General features: G+C 43.2%; 1 protein-coding gene across 4 annotated transcripts in view; it reads right to left on the bottom strand.

Moving 5' to 3' along the window:
• Window positions 1-20,395, bottom strand: part of CGNL1 (cingulin like 1) — a 289,781-nt gene that overhangs the window by 189,008 nt on the left and 80,378 nt on the right. For all 4 annotated transcript variants that reach the window (XM_033919889.1, XM_033919891.1, XM_033919892.1 and 1 more), the window contains 2 exons: window positions 16,430-16,535; window positions 3,995-4,096 (listed from right to left, as the gene is read on the bottom strand). In XM_033919889.1, coding sequence (XP_033775780.1) covers window positions 3,995-4,096; window positions 16,430-16,535 — 208 coding nt within the window. The remainder of the gene's footprint in view (window positions 1-3,994; window positions 4,097-16,429; window positions 16,536-20,395) is intronic.

Below are 20,395 nucleotides of genomic sequence, written 5' to 3' on the forward strand. Positions count from 1 at the left end.
ATGTACATCTCCTGGGTGGTTCTGAATCCAAAGTGGGTAGGCCCCTGCTCACCAGTAACTACACCTTGGCACATAGCACACCTGATCTCCAGCTTTGCCTACTCTTCCCTGCAGAAAAGAATCCTCTCAGGTCATTAGGGGTCTGTTCAATGCATTCACCATCCACTCCAAAGAAATATTTCCTAATGGTACTCATGGCCCTACCACTTTTCATCCTCATCCCAAATATCCCTTGTTCCACAATTCTCCTTGCCACTGAAAAATGATTTGTCTCCTGGGCATTATTTATAGTTTCCATCACTTAACATTTTTATCACTCTCCACTTGGATCCACACAGGTAGGCTTAAGGCAAATCTTGCACACTGTACAAAAGTGTTGGAACTTAACCAGTGAAACAAGTATGAACAAAAAGCTTTAAATTGGCAGCACTGAATATCTAATTGAATGACCTTTCGCTCTCTGATAATATCTCTCAAGTAGAATCCGCCTCATTTGACTATCTCCGGCAACTACGGAAAATCAAACAATACTTCTCGGAGCTAGAATTTTCTCAGCTACTCTACTCCTTCGTCCTCTCCTGTATGGACTACTGCAATGCGCTTCTAAACAGGCTCACTACAAAAAACCTCCATCGACTACAAGAGTACAAAATGCCGCCATCCAACTCCTGAAGAATATCCACATATGAAACCAATACCCCAACGAGATCAATGTTTCATATACCCCGCAATTCTCTACTATGAATCATTGCGGCTTACATAAGATTAATAAGGATTCAAAACAGGAACTTAAGCTTAAGTCCTGGACTACAATGAGAATAGATGCGTCTTTAGTGCCTTCCTGAATTGAAGGTAGGAAGGGATCTGTTGCAAGCAGGCCGGGAGGCAATTCCAAATCTTGGAATCCATGGACTCGAAGAGTGATTTCTTCCGGATTTGGTGTGGTGAAGGAAACGGCAGTTTATAGCGCTGGGTCATTCTTGAATTGTAGAAGGAATGTGTGACCTGAATTGCAGAAGTAAGTCCGTGCTATGTCTTACCATACCATGTTTTGTCATATTATGTTTTTACCGTGCTTTGTTCTTTAGATATGTTAAAGGGAAGCAGCCGGCTAGGGTGGAGATGGGCCGCTGGATGACGGAGACAGGAAGGGAGTGGTAAAGGAGGAGAAAGAAGTGACGGAAAGACTAAATATGTTCTTTTTGTCTGTATTTACAAAAGAGGAAACATCCAACATACAGGAACCTGAGCAAATCTTCAAAGGAGCCCAAACAGATAAACTAACATCCATGGAAGTAAGCCTTGAAGACGTACGCAGGCAGTTAGAAAAACTAAAAACTGACAAATAGCCGGCCCGGACGGAATCCACCCAAGGGTTCTGAAAGAACTAAAGGAGGAAATAGCGGAACTATTACAGCAAGTTTGCAATCTATCCCTGAAAACAGGCGTGATCCCGGAGGATTGGAAGATAGCCAATGTTACGCCCATCTTTAAAAAGGGATCTGGAGGTGACCCGGGGAACTACAGGCCAGTGAGTCTGACCTCGGTTCCGGGGAAAATGGCGGAAGCACTGATAAGACAGCATCGATGAGCATTTTGAAAGAAATAAACTTCTAATCACAAGCCAACATGGCTTCTGCAAGGGGAGATCGTGCCTAACGAACTTACTGCACTTCTTCGAAGGAATTAACAAACGGATGGACAAAGGGGACCCTATAGACATTGTATATTTAGATTTCCAAAAAGCCTTTGACAAGGTACCCCATGAATGCCTACTTCGGAAACTGAAGAACCATGGGGTGGAAGAAGACTTACACAGATGATCAGAAATTGGTTAGCAGGATGGAAGCTGGGGGTAGGAGTGAAAGGCCACTACTCGGACTGAAGGAGGGTCACGAGTGGTGTTCCGCAGGGGTCGGTGCTCAGACCGCTGCTATTCAATATATTTATAAATGATATAGAAATAGGGACGAAGTGCCAAATAATAAAATTTGCAGACGACACCAAACTATTTAGTGCTACTCGGACTAAAGAGGACTGCGAAGAATTACAAAGGGACCTGAACAAGCTAGGGGAGTGGGTGACGAGATGGCAGATGAAGTTCAATGTAGAGAAATGTAAAGTATTGCATGTGAGAAGCAGAAACCCGAGGTACAGCTATACGATGGGAGGGATGTTATTGAGTGAGAGTACCCAAGAAAGGGACTTGGGGGTAATAGTGGACAAGACAATAAAGCCGTCGGCACAGTGCACAGCGGCCGTTAAAAGAACAAATAGAATGCTAGGTATAATCAAGAAGGATATTACAACCAGAATGAAAGAAGTTATCATGCCGTTGTATCGGGCAATGGTGCGTCTGCATCTGGAGTACTGTGTCCAATATTGGTCACCATATCTTAAGAAGGATATGGCGATACTCAGAGGAGAGTGACACATTTGATAAAAGGTATGGAAAACCTTTCATACACTGAGAGACTGGCGAAACTGGGGCTCTTTTCCCTGGAAAAGAGGAGAATTAGAGGGGATATGATAGAGACTTACAAGATCATTAAGGGCATAGAGAAAGTGGAGAGGGACAGATTCTTCAAACTTTCGAAAACTACAAGAACGAGAGGGCATTCGGAAAAGCTGAAAGGGGACAGATTCAAAACCAATGCTAGGAAGTTTTTCTTCATCCAACGGGTGGTGGACACCTGGAATGAGCTTCCAGAGGGCGTGATAGGACAGAGTACGGTATTAGGGTTCAAGAAGGGATTGGACAATTTTCTGAAGGAAAAGGGGATAGAGGGGTATAGATAGAGAACTACTACACAGGTCCTGGACCTGTTGGGCCGCCACGCGAGCAGACTGCTGGGCGCGATGGACCTCTGGTCTGACCCAGCAGAGGCACTTCTTATGTTCTTATGTGTTTTGCCATCTCTGACAGACAATGTTTCCCATGCTATCTTCTACCATACTATGTCTGAGAATGTGGTGCAGGGTTAGAGTTACAGCCTCAGCACTCTGAGGTTGTGGGTTCAAATCCACGTTGTTCCTTGTGACTCTGGGCAAGTCACTTGGTCCCCCATTGCCCCATGAGTCCATCAGGACTGATAGATGAAAAAATGCTTGTGTATCTGCTTTTCCTGTTAACCAGTACAGAGGAGACATCTGTGGCAAATATGTTTTTGTTTTTCTTTATTCTGAGCCTGTTAAGTTGTTTGTCGGTACTGCACTGTTATGCTGTTGGCTTTTTGAGAATATTAAGTAAAGAAGTGTAACTGATGACTCAAGTAAAGAAATATAATTAATGGAGTTTTTTTGTGACTGAGGATGTGTCTTCAACTTCAAACTGCTTTTTGAAGTTGATATGTCTGGGGTAATTTTTCAGAATCCAACATGATACATGTCTTTTTCTCAACTTTAAGTAATCTGCAGTGGTATTCTCTTAACACTGTGTTTTTTTAATGCATTTTGTGATGAGTTTGGATTAGAACATTCAAATTGTATGCAATTCTAGTTCTGGCATAAATTCATGTAAATCATTTTCAGCTCCCCTGGGAGAACAGTATAGAAAACTGAATGACTGAATAAATAATTTCCAGAATCCTCTAAGTCCAATGCTACTAATAGGGACTGTTAGCCTCCGGGAAAATGGCTATTGTAATAGCTATTACTTTACCGGGATCAGATGTCAATGATTCATATAGTAGTAACTAGAACCCGATATAAGTTTGGAATCAATTGTTTCAATAAAGTATGAGTATGCCTCAGCCCCACCACTCCACCGCTGTGCTATCTCTTGACTGCAGAGAGAATTATGTGGCACTTCATCATTGGCTGCTCATAACCATATTTGGGGCTGAGGCATACTCATACTTTATTGAAACAATTGATTCCAAACTTATATCGGGTTCTAGTTACTACTATACTAATAGGGACTGAGCAGGTTTTGGAAATAAGGCCTTCAAATAGATCCCTGAACTATGCATTTCAAAACCAGACCAATATATACCATTATTTCCTGATCCAGGGTTTTCTGTAGTTCAGAGATCTTCTTCTCCAGTTCAGTTTTCTGTTCCAGCATTGTTCTGATTTCAGTTGAAGAATCAGAAACCTAACAGTAGACAATAAATATTTCATTCAAGTTGTCCAAGCGCTGCTTTCCCAAATTATTCTCAATAAACGTACATTAAGTTGTTTCAGCAAGTGCTTTCCATTTAACATGACTAATATGAAACAAAGAAGGGAAAGAAAAACCAAAAATAAAAAATAAAGGAGGGAAAGGAAAACCAAAAATGAAACTTCCCCCCTCTTTTACGAAACTGCGATAGCAGTTTCTAGTGCGGGGAGCCGTGCTGCTCCCGACGCTCATAGGAACTCAATGGGAGTCGGGAGCCGCGCAGGCCATTCAGCGCGGCTCCCCGCACTAGAAACTGCTATCTTAGTTTCGTAAATGGCGGCCGTAATTTTTCTTCCTGCTCACTCTCGATTAGACTCTCATGTGGTTTAATGCTACTATTCTAATCTTATTTATTTATATTCCGCACTATTCTCACAATAGATTCTAGACAAATAACAGCAATTTAAAAAATATTGTGTCCTTACAAAAGTATTCATTTAACAATCATTAAAAATAAAAAGATTAACAATTTTCTAAAGATATAAGGAGAAACTTTTCTTAGTGCATTTGGAAGATCATTCCAAAGCTTTGTTCCTATAAACTCAATGATTTGTTCATCAAAGAATTCAAACGACCTTATGAACTTGTAGAATAGCTAAGCCTCAATGACTGTTTATACTGGGAAGTAGCTCTGTTTATTGGGAACGTTATATACTTCATTAAACCACCTTGGTCCCATTCCCTGCAACAATTTATATATAAGTATAACCAATTTAAAATCTACTCTCTTCTCAATCTTCAACCAATGCAACTGATTCAGAAGAGGAGTAACCCAGGTTTTGGGGGTTTTTTTTTTGCTCTACTTCAGGTCTTAAAGATAAACTGGCAGAAATTTCCTCATGCAGGTGGATTCCCTCTTTTGGGGGAGAGTCGGCATTAATAGTGGCTGCTCCTCTCTGCTTGGGTCTGGGATGAGACTGAATATCTACAAAGGCACGGAAGATTTCTGTCTCAGCTGGCAGCTCACTTTATTGTACCTCATGCTTTGATCTGCCTAGGTCAAAGCTCCAAAGAGCATACTGTGATGGAAAATATTCCTTTTGCACTTGGGGGAGGCTTGAACACATTTAAGCAGACATGGGGTTGTTTATGCTATAAAAACATGGACGCATTTTTTTTTTAATATGTTTTCCTACAGGTAGTTTGCTCAGTGAGCTTCTTACTTTGGAATTTTTTTGCATATGTGTGGTATTGAATAACAGAGCGTTCTTCACTGTAAGAGTCAGGGGGCCAGAAGCGGTCCCCATCAACCCTAAGGGGCGAGGTCATCAAAGGGCGCTGTTTTGGCGCACACTAATTGCGTTAGTGCACATTAAACGGTAAAGATGCCCATTATATTCCCAAGGGCATCTTTAGCATTTATTAATAATAATAATAATAACTTTATTCTTCTATACCGCCATAATCTTGCAACTTCTAGGCGGTTTACATTGAAGAGAGCTGGACAATCAGCGTTTACAATATGTAGAATAGTCAGTGAAATTATAGTAAGTAGAAAGTTAAAAGAAATGCAGCGAATTACAATGTACAGTTTGTTAAGAATTTCAGAGGGGACATATTATGGAAGAAGCAATGGAACATGTGTTTGGTGTAATTACTGTTTAGGTGATATATCTGTCGAATAAGGCAGTTTTTATGATTTTTCTAAAAGCGTCGTAGGTCAGTCTAGCTCCATTAATGTAGTTGTCTAGCCAGTGTTGTTGTTTATTTGCTTGGTACATAAAAGTTCTATCCAGAAATGTTTTGTATTTACAGCCGGTGATGCTTGGGTATGCAAATAGCTTGCAGGTTTTGGTTTGTCTTTTTGGGCTGTATAATACGAAGTGAGATAGCAAGTATGTCGGAGCTAGTCCCCAAACTAGCTTGAAGCATATGCAAGGGAACTTGAATATTATTTGTGCCTCGATTGGCAGTCAGTGCAGTAGTTTGTAGTAGGGGCTAACATGGTCGCTTTTTTTCAATCCAAATATCAAGCGGACCACTGCGTTTTGAACAATTCTAAGTTTCCTCACTGTTTTTTTGGATATACCCATATAAACGATGTTGCAATAGTCCAGTGTGTTATGATGAATTTCCCTCCAAGTGTGGGCCCCTAACTTTTTGCCAGAACACATCTCCCACCACCTTTTCCTTATCCTGGTATATCTCCATAACAATATTGTTTTATACCTGTGACCACCCATTTCTTGGCAAGTCTGAGGTACATGCTGCCCAAAATCCCACTCTGTTCTCACAAGAGAAAGAGTACGATGCATTTGAAACTTACTGTGGAGCTACATGCTGCTGAAGGAAATAGAATAGTTGCTCAAAAGATGGTACCACATCTCTGCCACTGCCCCGTCTCTTTGCAAGTTTCCAAGTTTATTAGTTTTTAATATCCCGACCATCAAACAAATGTCTGGCTGGTTAACAATAAAATTTAAAGAGGTAGATTTAAAAATTTAATAAAAAAGAAATAGTAGTAGGTGCGTAAAAATATATGAGGTGAACATAGATGACAAAGACTAGACAAACTAGAAGGTGAGGGTAAAAAAGGGGGGAAGGGGAAAAGTTACATAATTTAGATGAAAAGGAGAAAGTGGGGTAGGGATAGAACGAGAGGGGTAGGGGCGCGTTGTTGAAGCAAATACTTGCTCGAAGTATAAGAAAAAAAAAAAAAGGAAGAAAGATGAGGATCTAAGTCCAGTCGAAAGCGTCCTGAAATGTTGTTCATCGCAGAGGTATTGTGGTAGAGAGTTCCATAATGTAGGTGCAGTTACTGCAAAGTTGGTTTTCCGGGTATAATAGAATTCTTTTAGGGATGGAATAAAGAGAAGTTTTTGGTCCGTTGATCTTAAAGTGCGAGGGGAACATTGTGGTATAAGGAGTTTATCGAGAAATGAAGGTTGGTGAGAGAGTTTGATTTTAAAGGAGAGTAGGATGATTTTGTAGATGATGCGGTGGGTGATAGGGAGCCAATGAGCCTCTTTAAGAAGAGGAGTGACATGCTCGAATTTACCTTTTGTGTAAATAAGTTTTATTGCCGTGTTTTGTATTAATTGTAATTGTCGTAGTTCTTTTTGGGGTAGTCCGTTGAGAAGAGAGTTACAATAGTCTAAATGGGAAATAACTAAGGAATGAATCAGAATATTGATTGAGTCGGTATCCAAGATAGAACTTAGTGATCGAATAATGCGAAGTTTAAAGAAGCAGATTTTTATGATTGAACTTATGTGGTCATGGAAAGAAAGCTCTCTATCAAAGATGACGCCAAGCAGTTTTATTTTAGTTTCCATTTGTAGTGATAAAGATTTAATAGAAATTGTTCCTAATAATGATTTGGATGTTTTGATTGGAAGGAGGAGCCCACAGGATTTATCAATATTGAGTGAGAGTTTGTTTAAGAAGAGCCAGTCACTTATAATGTCCAATTTATTGTTTATATCTTTTACGTCTGAGATGTTTGTAGTATTGATTGGGTGGAGAAGTTGTATGTCGTCTGCATAGGCGAATATTGTAAATCCTATAGATTGTGCTAATGTGAGAAGAGGAGATAGAAAGATATTAAATAGTAATGGAGATGGAATTGAACCTTGTGGGACTCCGAAGGTTTGTGATATGGTTGAAGAAGTTTCATTTTTTACGTGAACTTTAGAGCTGCGTTCGTGAAAGTAAGATATGAACCAAGTAAGTGCACAACCTGTAATACCGCAGTCTTTTAATCTGGATAGAAGAAGAGAGTGGTCAATAGTATCAAAGGCTGCAGACAGGTCGAGAGAAATTAGAATAACAGATTTTTGGTGGTCATGATAGTATTGTATAGTTGAGATAAGGCCTAGTAATGATAATTCTGTAGAATGTGAAGAATGAAAGCTGGTTTGGCATGGATGTAAGGCATGAGTTTTATCAAAGAATTCTGTCAGTTGAGAATGAATAATTTTTTCCGTAAGTTTAGAGATTAAAGGTAGATTGGCAATAGGGCGGTAGTTTTTGGGACCTAATTGTCTTTGAGACCTAATTGTCCTTTTAAGGGCAATCGAGCACAAATACTATTGAGCTTACTGTTATTTATAGTAGCCCCTCCTATTGTTTTTTCCTTAATTGTTCTCTTTTACTTTGACTATTGTAGTTCTTGCTTTTTACCTTTTGTTCTTGTTTGTCTTTGTTAAGTTTTTAAAAGGTATTAATAGTTATAGTTTGGTGATGTAATGTCAGCTCAAACTTGTATTTTAGTTAAAGTTTGTTTTCTGTTTTTACGAATTTGTACACCGCCTAGAACAGTGTTCTTCAACCACCGGTCCATGGACCAGTGCCAGTCCACAGAAATTTCCTGCCGGTCCTCAGGGCCAGCATGTGCATCAGGCCCAAAACAGTGCTCTTCAACCGCCAGTCCACGGTGCGATCGATGCGGCGTTATCTTCGAGCCAGCTCCCTCTTCCTAACTGATTCAGTGCACAAAGCCACCGGCAGTGGCTCCTACGGGCATCCTGCACCTGAACTGGAAGCCTTCTCTCTGACGTTGCAACATCAGAGGGAAGGCTTCCAGATGAGGCAAGGAACGTGCAAGGTGCAATTAGTACTATTATGGGGGTGGGGTCTGGGGTGGACATTGGGTAGAGATGGGCGGGGTCTGGCCCACGACTTAGCCCAGTGTTCTTCAACCGCCAGTCCACGGACTGATGCCGGTCCACAGAATAATTATTTTATTTCTGCTGGTCCATAGGTGTAAAAAGGTTGAAAAACACTGGCCTAGAAGGTTGATTGGGCGGTATAAGAAATTTTAAATAAACATGAAGCCTCCAGAAAAAAAAAATAGGAAAAATTACAATTGGGGTGGGGGGATATTCAAATCTGGAGGGGAGCAGGGAAAAGAGCTAGGATGGTGGAGCTTAACAAGGTCATTTTTTTTTTTTACCATTTATTTATATTTGCTATACTGCAAATTCTGTACTGGACAGGTCTACGTGGTTTATAGTCTAAAAAAGAGATTTGACAGAGTAGGAAAAGAATGTCAATTTGTAGATAGAAAAGTAGCATAGGAAAAGGTTAGGAAAGTAGCATGTCACTCATTCAGTACCCTGAGAAACTCCCTAAACCCCTTCTTGTCCTGTTGTCTGTTAATTCAGATTGTAAGCTCTACTGAGCAAGGACAGTCTCTTAAATATGCTGCTGAACAGCGCTGCGTATGCCTATCAGCGCTATAGAAATGTTACATAGCAGTAGCAGATTTGGAGGACAGTCTAAAAAGGGATTCTTTCCGATAGGAAATGATTCATGTTTATTATTACATGGAAACCGCTGAGACTCCAGGCGGTATAGAAATTTTTTAAATAAATAAATAAAGCAGAATATCATTTGTTCAGCACATAAAGTGGAGTGATAGTCAAGAGCTAGGGGCACAATTTTGTGGAAGATGACTCTGCATGGGTGGACTGGCTACGGTGTGGCTGTTCATATTGTCCAGTAATGTTCTTGGCTCTCATGTGAAACTTTTTTTTTTTTACAAACTGGTCCCTACTTGAAAAGCAGTGAAGATCTCTGGAATAGTGTCCGTAATCAGCTTTGGGAGACTATTTATTAATGCTTATTATGTTGATTGACTTTTTTATCCACTCCCATGCAGAGTATTATATTTTGCCACAAGCCACTGTGATATCTATTGAATTACTGTATAATCAAATCATTAAAAGAATACCCAAAATGCTGTCTGCTTTAGGTATGCGCAAAAGTGGACGCTTACCTTTCAAAGCGGCAGCGGGGTTATTCTATTCTAAGGTAGCACGTATAAACAGCACAGCACATAAATACAAGGAGGGGCATATACATGTGCAGAGCATGGCCAAGGCTGCCACTTACGTGCATAAACAATAGACTAGTGTTAGCGATCTGTCTCTGCCATATTTAAGTGACCACAGTTACACCGGCTCTATAGCTGGTTTCACTGAGCATGTAAATGTAAAGTGTAAAGACACTGGGCTAAGTTAGTATTCTCTAACAGAATCTGTGGGACTAAGCTTCCATCACCCATATGGAAGCGTCCAGTTCTAGAACTGCCTCCAAAGAGCACAATGACCTTCAGTAGCTTGGATCATGTCCGTGGTTTGGTTGGTGAATTTTAAAAGGGGCGTGTTCGCCAAGGGAAAACAGCATTGCTCTACACCTTGAAGTTTCCGATAGAGATGAATTGCAATACTTGTTTGTGAAGATTCTATGTGTATAAAGTAGTCTGTCTCTCCAGTACGTATCTGATCATTAGATGGAGGTGAATTTGAATCTTTTCTGGTCCTGTGTATATTCTGTCTAGAGGGTTTTACATGCTAGAATGGTCCGTCTGTAAGATCAACTTTTGGCAGCCCAAGCTCTTCTACAGGAGAGGGGGAGGAGAGAGGGTGAATGCCCCGAACTCCTGTTCTAGTTTTACGAACCGAGATCACTTAAATGCGATCATAAGCTCTGCTCAGACAAAACAATATATTATGAGCAGAGCAAGGATAGATGATTCCAAAACTACTGGAAAAGAAAAGGAATGAAAATAGAAATAAATGACAACTACAGCTGATAATTAAAAAAAAAAAAAAAAAAAAGGGGGAGGAGCATGAACTGCCTCGCTCAAGTTTTGTTTTTTTTTAACATTTCTGTCCTATACACAGCTGATGTATTACTGCTATCTATAAAAGTACATTCAGGATTGCTCAGCTGACCAGTACTATATCCAAAAACAAGATCTACATGCCAAGCTCAAGGAGCAATGCACTAAGGCTCCTTTTACTAAGCCGCGTTAGGGCTTTAACACGCGGAATAGCGCGCGCTACATTGCCGTTAGTTCTAGAAGTGTAGCACATGGTAATTTCCTGCATGCGTTAAAAACGCTAGTAAAAGGAGCCCTAAGTATTGTTTCCATAACACAAGTTAGGAGAAAATGTTAAGTACTTCTGGTCCCAAAATTCCTGTCACTAGTGAATAGGTTCCAGTTCTTCCAAATCAATGACATTGTTTTCAGGACTAAGGAGACCACTTGAGCAACAGCTAGAAATGATCTGTAAACACATTAGCAGTTACTTGTTAAACCCAGCAGTTTACCAGCCCTGTTTCTTAATCAAATCACCCCTTTCACAGACGTGGCTACAGCCATAGACTGCATAGCTCACGCCTCTTTAATACTTTAAAAAAAAAAGGACAAGACAGGCAATCTCAGCGAAGAAACATATAGGCCTAGATTCACTAAACCTCCAAACCGTGTGTGATCCGATTCCGTTGGCATGCCGGCCAACCAATTCAGTAAAGGCCTGCATGCAAATGGGGACGATTGTTAACATGACCCCCTACCCAAGGCCAGATCTCTTGCCTGCTCCCAGACTCTCCTGCTCTCTGCCGCCGTTCCCTGCATGCAAACCCGTGGTTTTAAAGTGGGCCTGCACTGCGGGGAACGGTGGCAGCGAGCAGGAGAGTCCGACAAGCAGGCAAGAGAGATCGGGCACCGGCCCGACACACCAGCCCTGCCCGACACCCCCCGCAGGCCCCGATCTCTCCTGCCTGCCCTGCTCTGCCCAGATCTCTCTTGCCTTCTCCCAGACTCTCCTGTTCTCTGCTGCCGTTCTCTGCAGTGCAAGCCCATGGTTTTAAAGCGGGCCTGCACTTTGGAGAACGGCGGCAGAGAGCAGGAAAGTCCTGGAGCAGGCAAGAGAGACTGGGGCAGAGCAGGTCAGGCAGGAGAGAATGGGGCCTGCGGGGGAGTGTCAGCCCTGCCCAACACCCCCCCCCCCAGGCCATGATCTCTCCTGTCTGCTCTGCTCTACCCCAATCTCTCCCTTGCCCCCATCCCGGCACGGCCCTCACGGCATGGCCCACCCACCCCTGAAACCAAAAAGTTGGGAGCAGGAGGGGTGCTCAGTACCTCCTGCTCCTAGGCCTCCCATCCCTGGCCCACCCTAGGTCAGGCCCAGCCCTCCCGCCCGCGTACCTTTTAAATTGTTGGGAGGAGGAGGGGTGCCCGGTCCTTCCTGCTCCTTAGGGCACGGCTCCTCTTTGGGAGCAGGAGGGGGAGCAGGAGGAAACGGGAAGTCTTCCTGCTCCTGCACCCCCCGCCAGCTACTGTGCAATAGTGGCCTTAGGCCACACCACAGTGCATCCCTCCCTAGGGAGGAGCTCGAGGCGCCTCAGCCAATTAGGGCCTTAGGCCCTGCCCCATGCATCACATGATACACCAGGGTGTGGCCTTAGGCCGCACTTGCGACAGAGGAGGCCTGGAGCAGGAGGGAATGATCACCCTCCTCCTGCTCCCAACGAACAGAAAAGGAAGGCGGAGGAGGTGGGCCAGGCCCGGTCCGGCAAGCCGGCCCGCATCGGAGGAGACCTGTAGCAGGAGGGACTGACCACCCCTCCTGCTCCCAACGAGTTAGGTACGGGGGTGGGCCCGGCCCAGCCCGAATCGGAGGAGGCCTGGAGCAGGAGGGACTGACTACCCCTCCTTCTCCCAAAGAGTTTAAAAGGTGTGGGGAGAGGGTGGCCCGTGCCGGACAGAGAGGGAGGTGGGCAAAGCAGGAGTCATTTGTGGGGCATCGGCGCGGGGGGGGGGGGTGGCGTTTAAAACCACGGGCCAGCCGCGACTTTTTAAAAAATTTGTAGCCCAGTGAGCCCGTGATTTTAACTTGCTTTAAACCCACAGGTTAAAACCACATGCTCGCAGGGCAGAGCAGGGTGACATTCGAGGCAGCAGGCAGGAGATAGATCGGGGCAGAGTAGGGCGACATTCAGGGCTTCTATGGAGCTGGAGAGTCGGAAAAATGTTTTCAACTGGTCTCCAGCAGTCGCTTCTTGGGCTGATAGGCCAGCCCAGTTGGTTTTAAATTTTTGGTTGATGAATCGCGTTGCTGTCCAATTTGCATGCGTTTTTCCTCATTTGCATGCACAGATTTGAATCAGATCGCAAGAGAGGTTAGTGAATAGTGCAGGAGGGAAATCTGGTCGCAAAGGGGTTGCAAACTGATCGGTATACGATCGGTTTACTTAGTAAATCTAGCCCACAGAAAGCAACTAATTTGGCGGGGTCCAGCAGATGAAAAGGAGGATGTGCTACCATCATGGCCATTTATAAGATGAGGTGACAAAAACTTAAATTTGAGGATGATGTGGGGAGAAGGACAGGATGAAAAAAAGTTTGGGGACATTTTGGCAATGTTTGCATCTTGTTTATTCATTAGATTATGCCATTCATTTGAATATTTTAACTGAAATTTAAGAAAAACATTACATGGAACAATAAATTCAACTAAAGGCTATAGGCAAAGGAACATACAGGGCATGGCTTCAGGAATGCATGGGAAAAAATATGCATGAAGTAGTAGAGTTCTTATATTTCCTATATACCACACACAGTCTGCTCCACCTCCATAAGTAAATGTGAGTTCAGCTTACTTTGATAAAAAAAAAGACAATTTCACACAGGCACAGGGACATTAGATTCCAGAGTTTATCCTCATTTGAATTCCTCAAGCTACAGTGGTGCTGCACTCTTGCAGGTTTCCAACAAAAAAAAATGAAAAAAAACCCCTTTAATCTCCTAGCTCATTTGCTTTCCAAAGATGATTTGTGGTTAACTTGAGCAAACTAATGCCGCCACAAATCAAACGGAAAAAGTTGTGAGTAAACTCTAGGACAGAGTTCTCGCCAACATTCCTGCAAGCAATACCTGCCTCCCATAAGAAAGAGGGTTGGAGGCTCAGTTTTCCAAAAAATTATGATTTGATGCTTCACATTTTTCTTAGCATGTCCACAATTATTCCCATTTTCTTGTACTGTGCTGCTCCTGTTCAGTTTGCTCCCAGATGAAGCCTTTTTGTGTAATTTCATTCCAACATTCAACTGGTTAGAAAGCACACAAAGGCTAATTCCAGTAAAATGAACAGCTATTGTCTCATTCCAGGTTATCATTTTGCTCTCGCCAGTTCCAACTGGCATTCAAGAGACATCTGAAGTACAATCCCGCCACTATGAAGGGGCGCTCCCAGTTCAGGAAGAAACAAAGACCTTTTACTTACATAAACTTCTGTTTCGAGTCCTTTCAGTTAACCTAGAGCTATCCTTTACAAAGAAGATATGCAATAAAGATCCAACAGTTAGATCTGCATTTTATTTTCAACTGAAGAAAAAAGGACAAAAAAGCCTTCATACAGGAAATATTTCAAGAGAAATTCCATCTAGCTCCATAAAATCTTGAGTAATATTTGCCCCAGCATGGTTCTTCTAATCTCCTTCGGCATACAGTTATACGGTTTGGATTAAAATACTAGCTCCTTTCCTGTCAGTTGTTTTTTTTAATTTATTTTATTATTTATATACTACTTATATCCTAAGTGGTTTCCATTCAGGTACTTTATCATATTTCCCTATCTGTCCAGGAAGGGCTCAAACTCTATCTAGTGTACCTGGGGCAATGAAGGGATTAAGTGATTTGCCCAGGGTCACAAGGAGCAGCGAGGGATTTGAACCCACAACCTCAGGGTGCTAAGGCTGTAGCTCTAACCACTGCACCACACACTCCCAAGAACCAGGTGCCCTTAAAGTTCCATGTTATAAACACCTATGCATATCAACATGACTCTGCCATGCTTTTCTAATGGAGTCAAAAGATTCTAGATCAACTCACTGTGATACTTAGCACCCAACTGTTTTCTTCCTGAATGGAGATCGGTACATGTTATTTAGTATGAAAGTTTGGTTAGGCAGCTGAAATGTATTAGTTATTGCAAGAGGAGATGCTTACTATAGGAAAGTTAAAGAGCATAGATATTACAAAAAAAAAATGAAAAGACTTTTTAAGGGGTCATAAGAACAGAAGAATTGCCATACTGGCACAGACCGAAGATCCATCAAGCCCAGCATCCTGTTTCCAACTGTGGCCAACTCAGGTCCTAAGTACTTGGCAGAAACCCAGAGCATAGCAACATTCCAGAGCTGAGAACGTAATGTCACAATGCCTCATTCCACCAATGCTTAAGAGCCAACCTCATCAGTGATATCACAATGGCTTGGTTGTCCTATACTTGGCTCATACAAGAACATAAAAATTGATATACTGGGATAGACTGAAGGTCCATCAAGCCCAGTATCCTGTTTTCAACAGTGGTGAACCCAGGTCCCCAGTACCTAGCTAGATCCCAAGTAGCAAAACAGATTTGATGCTGCTTATCCTAGGAATATCCTAGGGTCAATTCCTACATCAAGGGTTGACTCAAGGTGCATTACTGAGAAATCACTTCTACTTATTGCATGGAACCTGCCGTAGCCCCAACATCCTAGTAAAATGACTTTTTCCAAAGAGAGGGAGTTTTCAAGCTGTGTTAGGGCAGTAACCCACATCATTAGCCCCTTAACATGACTTAAAAGTTGTGTTGCTCTATCTCATTACATGGGGTACATAATAATGAGATACAAAACATGGAAATGCATGTAAAGCAGATCATTACTGTGCACGAGGGTGCACATCACAAACCACAGTATACACGATAAAATAGCTGAGGTTATTTCATTGCTAGGAGCACTCGGCTGCCAAGCTGTGGCCTAATGCTCTTACACCCTTTATGAAAGAGGCCAACAGCTCGAACTTAACCTGCTGGCTAGAAGGAAGCCTCTCCTCCAAGGGTATAAGTACTTCTTGGACTCCCTCCCAAATCCATTACCCCCTTTCTCTACTGTGCAGCATCTCTAGACCCACTGAAAGGGTCACCCTGGTTGAGGGATAGTGCCAGGAGGCGCCACACAAGAGAACAGAAGTAATGGATTTAAGGATTGTCCAAGAGGGGCTTTCACCCTTGGGGGTGAGGGAACTCCTCCAGCTAGCAGGTTAAGTGCAGGCTGCCATCCTCTTTAAAGCAAGGCCTGAGCACAATCAGGCCACAGTTTGGCAGTCCAGTGTCTTGGGCTGATGAACTAATGCTGCTTGCAGTACAGAGATACTGCAGGTTAATGACTCTTGTGGTAAATCAAGGTGTGGTACAAGCTCACCCTTTATTGTACATTGATAATCCACCCCCCCCAATAATGAAGCTCGCCTTTATCGTACATTGATAACCCCACCCCCACCCCCCAAAAAAAAATGCAGTTCCTCAGCTAAAATGCTGAGATATGCATTCACTTCCCAGGCCAGGCTTCTGCTCCACAGGCAAGCTAGGGTTGGATTAATGTTAAAAAAAACAGCTTTCACAGGTCTGGAGAGAGTGAAAGAAGTCTCCACTCACTCATCTACGTATCTATAAAAATCAAGTTTCAAAACATTCAAAATAACTTTACTTTAGCATTAGAATGCGCATTCCCAGCAGCTCTTGACTTCAATGTCTGGATTTTTTCAAAAACCAAGTTGACTTTCCTTTTTGTGACATCGTCGTTTTCAGCACTTCTGAAATACAGAAATCCAGTTTAAGTATTTAATTCATTAACAATTTACTCCAATTTAGACAATCAAAGTATTCGTCTACATTCATCTAAATGGAATATAAAAATCAAACATCTGCTAAATCAAGAATACTTGTCTAAACATAGTGATTTTTACTGAAAAAAATTGATTCTGATATTCATTTATACCATAGAAACTCTTTGTCACTTGATGTTGATGCAAGACAGCCTTATGTATGAAAGTTCTGGCCACATGTTCACTGTATTCATTCCATACATGTCAGTGTGTGGGTGGGTGTCTGTAGGATCTTGTGCCACAACTTGGGGAAAATGATTTCACAAAACTTCTACCAATAGTACTACAGGGAAAACAAAACAAAACCTCCCAAAATTTCCTTAATTTCCTAATCTCCCCATACCCTCCATGAAGACACTGTCCTGTAATTCTGACATCTTTAAAGCAATCTACATTTTTAAAAAAGTACACAGAGGAAAGAGAGCAAAACATATTTTCCAAGTCCAGAGATGTAAGTATGACGTTCTGAAATCTAGAGAGAGAGAGAGAGAGAGAAATGCCTTGATACAAATACACTGAATGAAGGTAAAGAACACAGAAAATATATATGCACTGGAAGAAAAAAGAGACTGAGATCTGGAAAAGGTAAAATAGTTCAAGTTTCAAGTTTATTAGGTATTTATATACTGCTTATCAAGGTTTATCTAAGCGGTTTTTACAATCAGGTATTCAAGTATTTTTCCAATAGGCTCACAATCTATCTAGCACATTTTAATCTTACATGCCAGGTCACGCTGTGCATTTCTAAAAAGAGAAGGCAAAATTATGTCCTACCTGTTAATTTTCTTTCCTTTAGACGCAGCAGATGAATCCAGAGACAAGTGGGATAGCACACATCTACCAGCAGGTGGAGATAGAGAACTGACTCGCAGGTGTATATCTTGGATGGAATCCCTCCTGGCCAGCCAATATCGTTCTTGCCAAAGCATCAGGACCAATTCAGATCCCTATCAACAAACTTCTTTCTCATATGCAAAAAGAACATCCTGATCCACCAAGGAAACCAACCTGCGAGAGAAAAAAAAAAAAAAAAACCTCCGAAAACACACTAGGGTGGGGCTCTGGATTCATCTGCTGCGTCTAAAGGAAAGAAAATTAACAGGTAGGACATAATTTTATCTTCCTTAGCACCGGCAGCAGATGAATCCAGAGACAAGTGGGATGTAGCAAAGCAAACCTAAATTGGGTGTGGCAAACCTGCCACACCCTGACAGATGAAAACATTGAAAACCTTAGAGGCCGCACAGCCCTACCTACTACCAGGAAGAGTATAAAGAGATGAATCGACCTCCGAAATCACAAAGAACATACTGATAGAATCAGAGCATTATAAGTCCTCTCATCCAAAAACTCTACAAAAAACAAAAACCAAGCAGCTTTAAGAGGAAGTAGGACCTGCTTGACCCCCTGTATCCCACCAGATAACTAGAAGACGGGGGATTCCAACACAATCTACTCCACAAGAGAAGAATCCAACGCGTAACTCGCGAAAATAACAATGAGGACCTAATGTCCTGTACCAACTGGCTCACAGCCCCAGAAAAGGCCAACCGTCCCCCCTACCCAATCAACAGAAGGACCCCCTGACCCGTCACTTAGCAGACCGTGATGTCTGAGGCCCCTCTGACTGGGTGAAAGAAGACTTGGGAGGACGTCCAGATCGCCTCTGAGCAAACCTTGACCTGGCACTGTAGGACATGTCATACGATGCCCTATATGTCGATCTCCCTGGGCTGTACCTCCTGGTATCCCTAAAACGTAACTTAGAGGCTGCATCCGCGGCCCAATGCCTCAGCCATAAACACCGCCTAGACACCACAGCCTGGGAAATCTGCTTAGCTGAGGCCCTAATCATAGCATATAAGGCATCTGCTAGATATGCCAGCCCTGACTCCACATCCGGAAAGTCCGGGGTTAGAGCCACCCCAGACTCTACCATACCATCTGTGATCCGTTAGACTCACTGAAGACAGGCACATGCTGCATAGGAACTTCGCACGGCCGTCTGCAGAGTCAGGGCTGCCACAATGAATGAAGCCTTCAAGGTAGACTCAAGCTCCCTGTTCTGTGAATCCTTAAGTCCCACTCCCCCCTTCACTGGAAGAGTGGTTCTTCTAGAAATGGCTGCCACCAATGTGTCCACCTTTGGAAGCTGAAACCTATCTAGCTCCTTCTGAGTCACAGAATACAACTGCCTCATAGCTTTAGCTACCTTGAGACCTGACTCCAGAGCAATCCATTGCTCCAATATTAATTCCTGCATGGCCTCATGCACCTGGAAGGCTCTAGGAGGCTTCTTCATTCCAACCATCAGGGGATTGGATATCCTAGTCAACTGAGTCAGGTGGAGAAATATGCAGAGACTCTAGAGCTATGGAGATAAATGCCACTAGCTCCTCTTTGCTCCCACCTCCACCTCCATATCTTGTTCATTATCAGCCTCCTCAGGGTCGAACAGGGGAAGGGGAAACGAGAGCTCAGAGTTTGCAGACCGAAAAACCTCTGCATCCTGCACTACTTGGTGCCGTCTGGCAACTTGCTGGCCCTCCCCCAACCTTAACAGAGGTCAGGACAAAGATACCTGGGCCATTCCACTATCTGAGCCCTCCCCTCCCCCCTCCAGGTTTGTCCTTTGCAGCACAAAAAGCACTGTGAAGCATCCGGACAAACTCTGGAGAAAAGAGCTGCATGCCTGCCCACGAATCCTCCCCTTCCACCTCTCCCTGTAACATCCACTCACTCACCACCCCCGCCGAAGACGGGCGGAGCTCGCTCACTGCCGCATCCTGCTCTTACGAGGGTGCCATCTTCACTTCGTGCAGCGCTTCTTTTACCCGTGGGGCCAGTGGGCATTCCTGGGTCAAACTAACCGCCACAGCATCTCCCACCACTGGAAAAGCCAGACTCTTTTGGGTTTTTTTTTAATCACTTATGGGAAAGAAGCCCTCAGGTATTCAGGTTCTTCATGTAGGGAGGGTGGGGAAGGGACCTGGGAGAACCGAGTTGTTGCCCCCAAAGTTGGCACCATTCAGCCAACACCCCACAGTTCAACTGAGGCCTAAGCCACAGGAAGATTTCAAAACTGAGGCCTAAGCCACAGGAAGATTTCTCAATTGAGGCCTAAGCCACAGGAAAATTTCTCAATTGAGGCCTAAGCCACAGGAAGATTTCAAAACTGAGGCCTAAACCACAGGAGGATTTTGCCTGTCTGATCCAGGAAACTGAAGCCGGTAGCTAAAGCCAGTAACCTAGAGGAATAGCAGTCATCCAACCTGCTGGAGATAGAGCATACTGGCTGGCCAGGAGAGATTCCATCCAAGATATACACCTGCGAGTCAGTTCTCTATCTCCACCTGCTGATAGATTTGTGCTATCCCACTTGTCTCTGGATTCATCTGCTGCCGGCGCTAAGGAATCCAGAGACAGTTATGGATGAGGGTACGTAAGTATGAGCGACCCAGGTATAAAATCATCTGACATTTACATTAGAGAATGAGACAAATTTGTCCCCGTCCCCACAGGAACTCAATTTCTCCATCCTGTCCCTGTAAGTTTTGTTGCTGTCGCTACCCCATTCCTATAAACTCTGCCTTAACCGCATAAGCCTTGGATGCTTATGATTTTAAATTGTTTGAGGCTTGTGCAGATAAGGATGGAGTTTGCAGGAATAGGGCAGGGACAAGCAAAGAACTTGTGGTGACGGGAAGGGAAAATTAGTTCCCGCGGGGATGGGGGAAAATTTGTCCCCATGCCATTCTCTGGAGAATGATATAATAGAAAATTGAATA

The sequence above is a fragment of the Geotrypetes seraphini genome, chromosome 14, assembly GCF_902459505.1.
Source record: "Geotrypetes seraphini chromosome 14, aGeoSer1.1, whole genome shotgun sequence".
NCBI classification, from domain to species: Eukaryota; Metazoa; Chordata; class Amphibia; order Gymnophiona; family Dermophiidae; genus Geotrypetes; species Geotrypetes seraphini.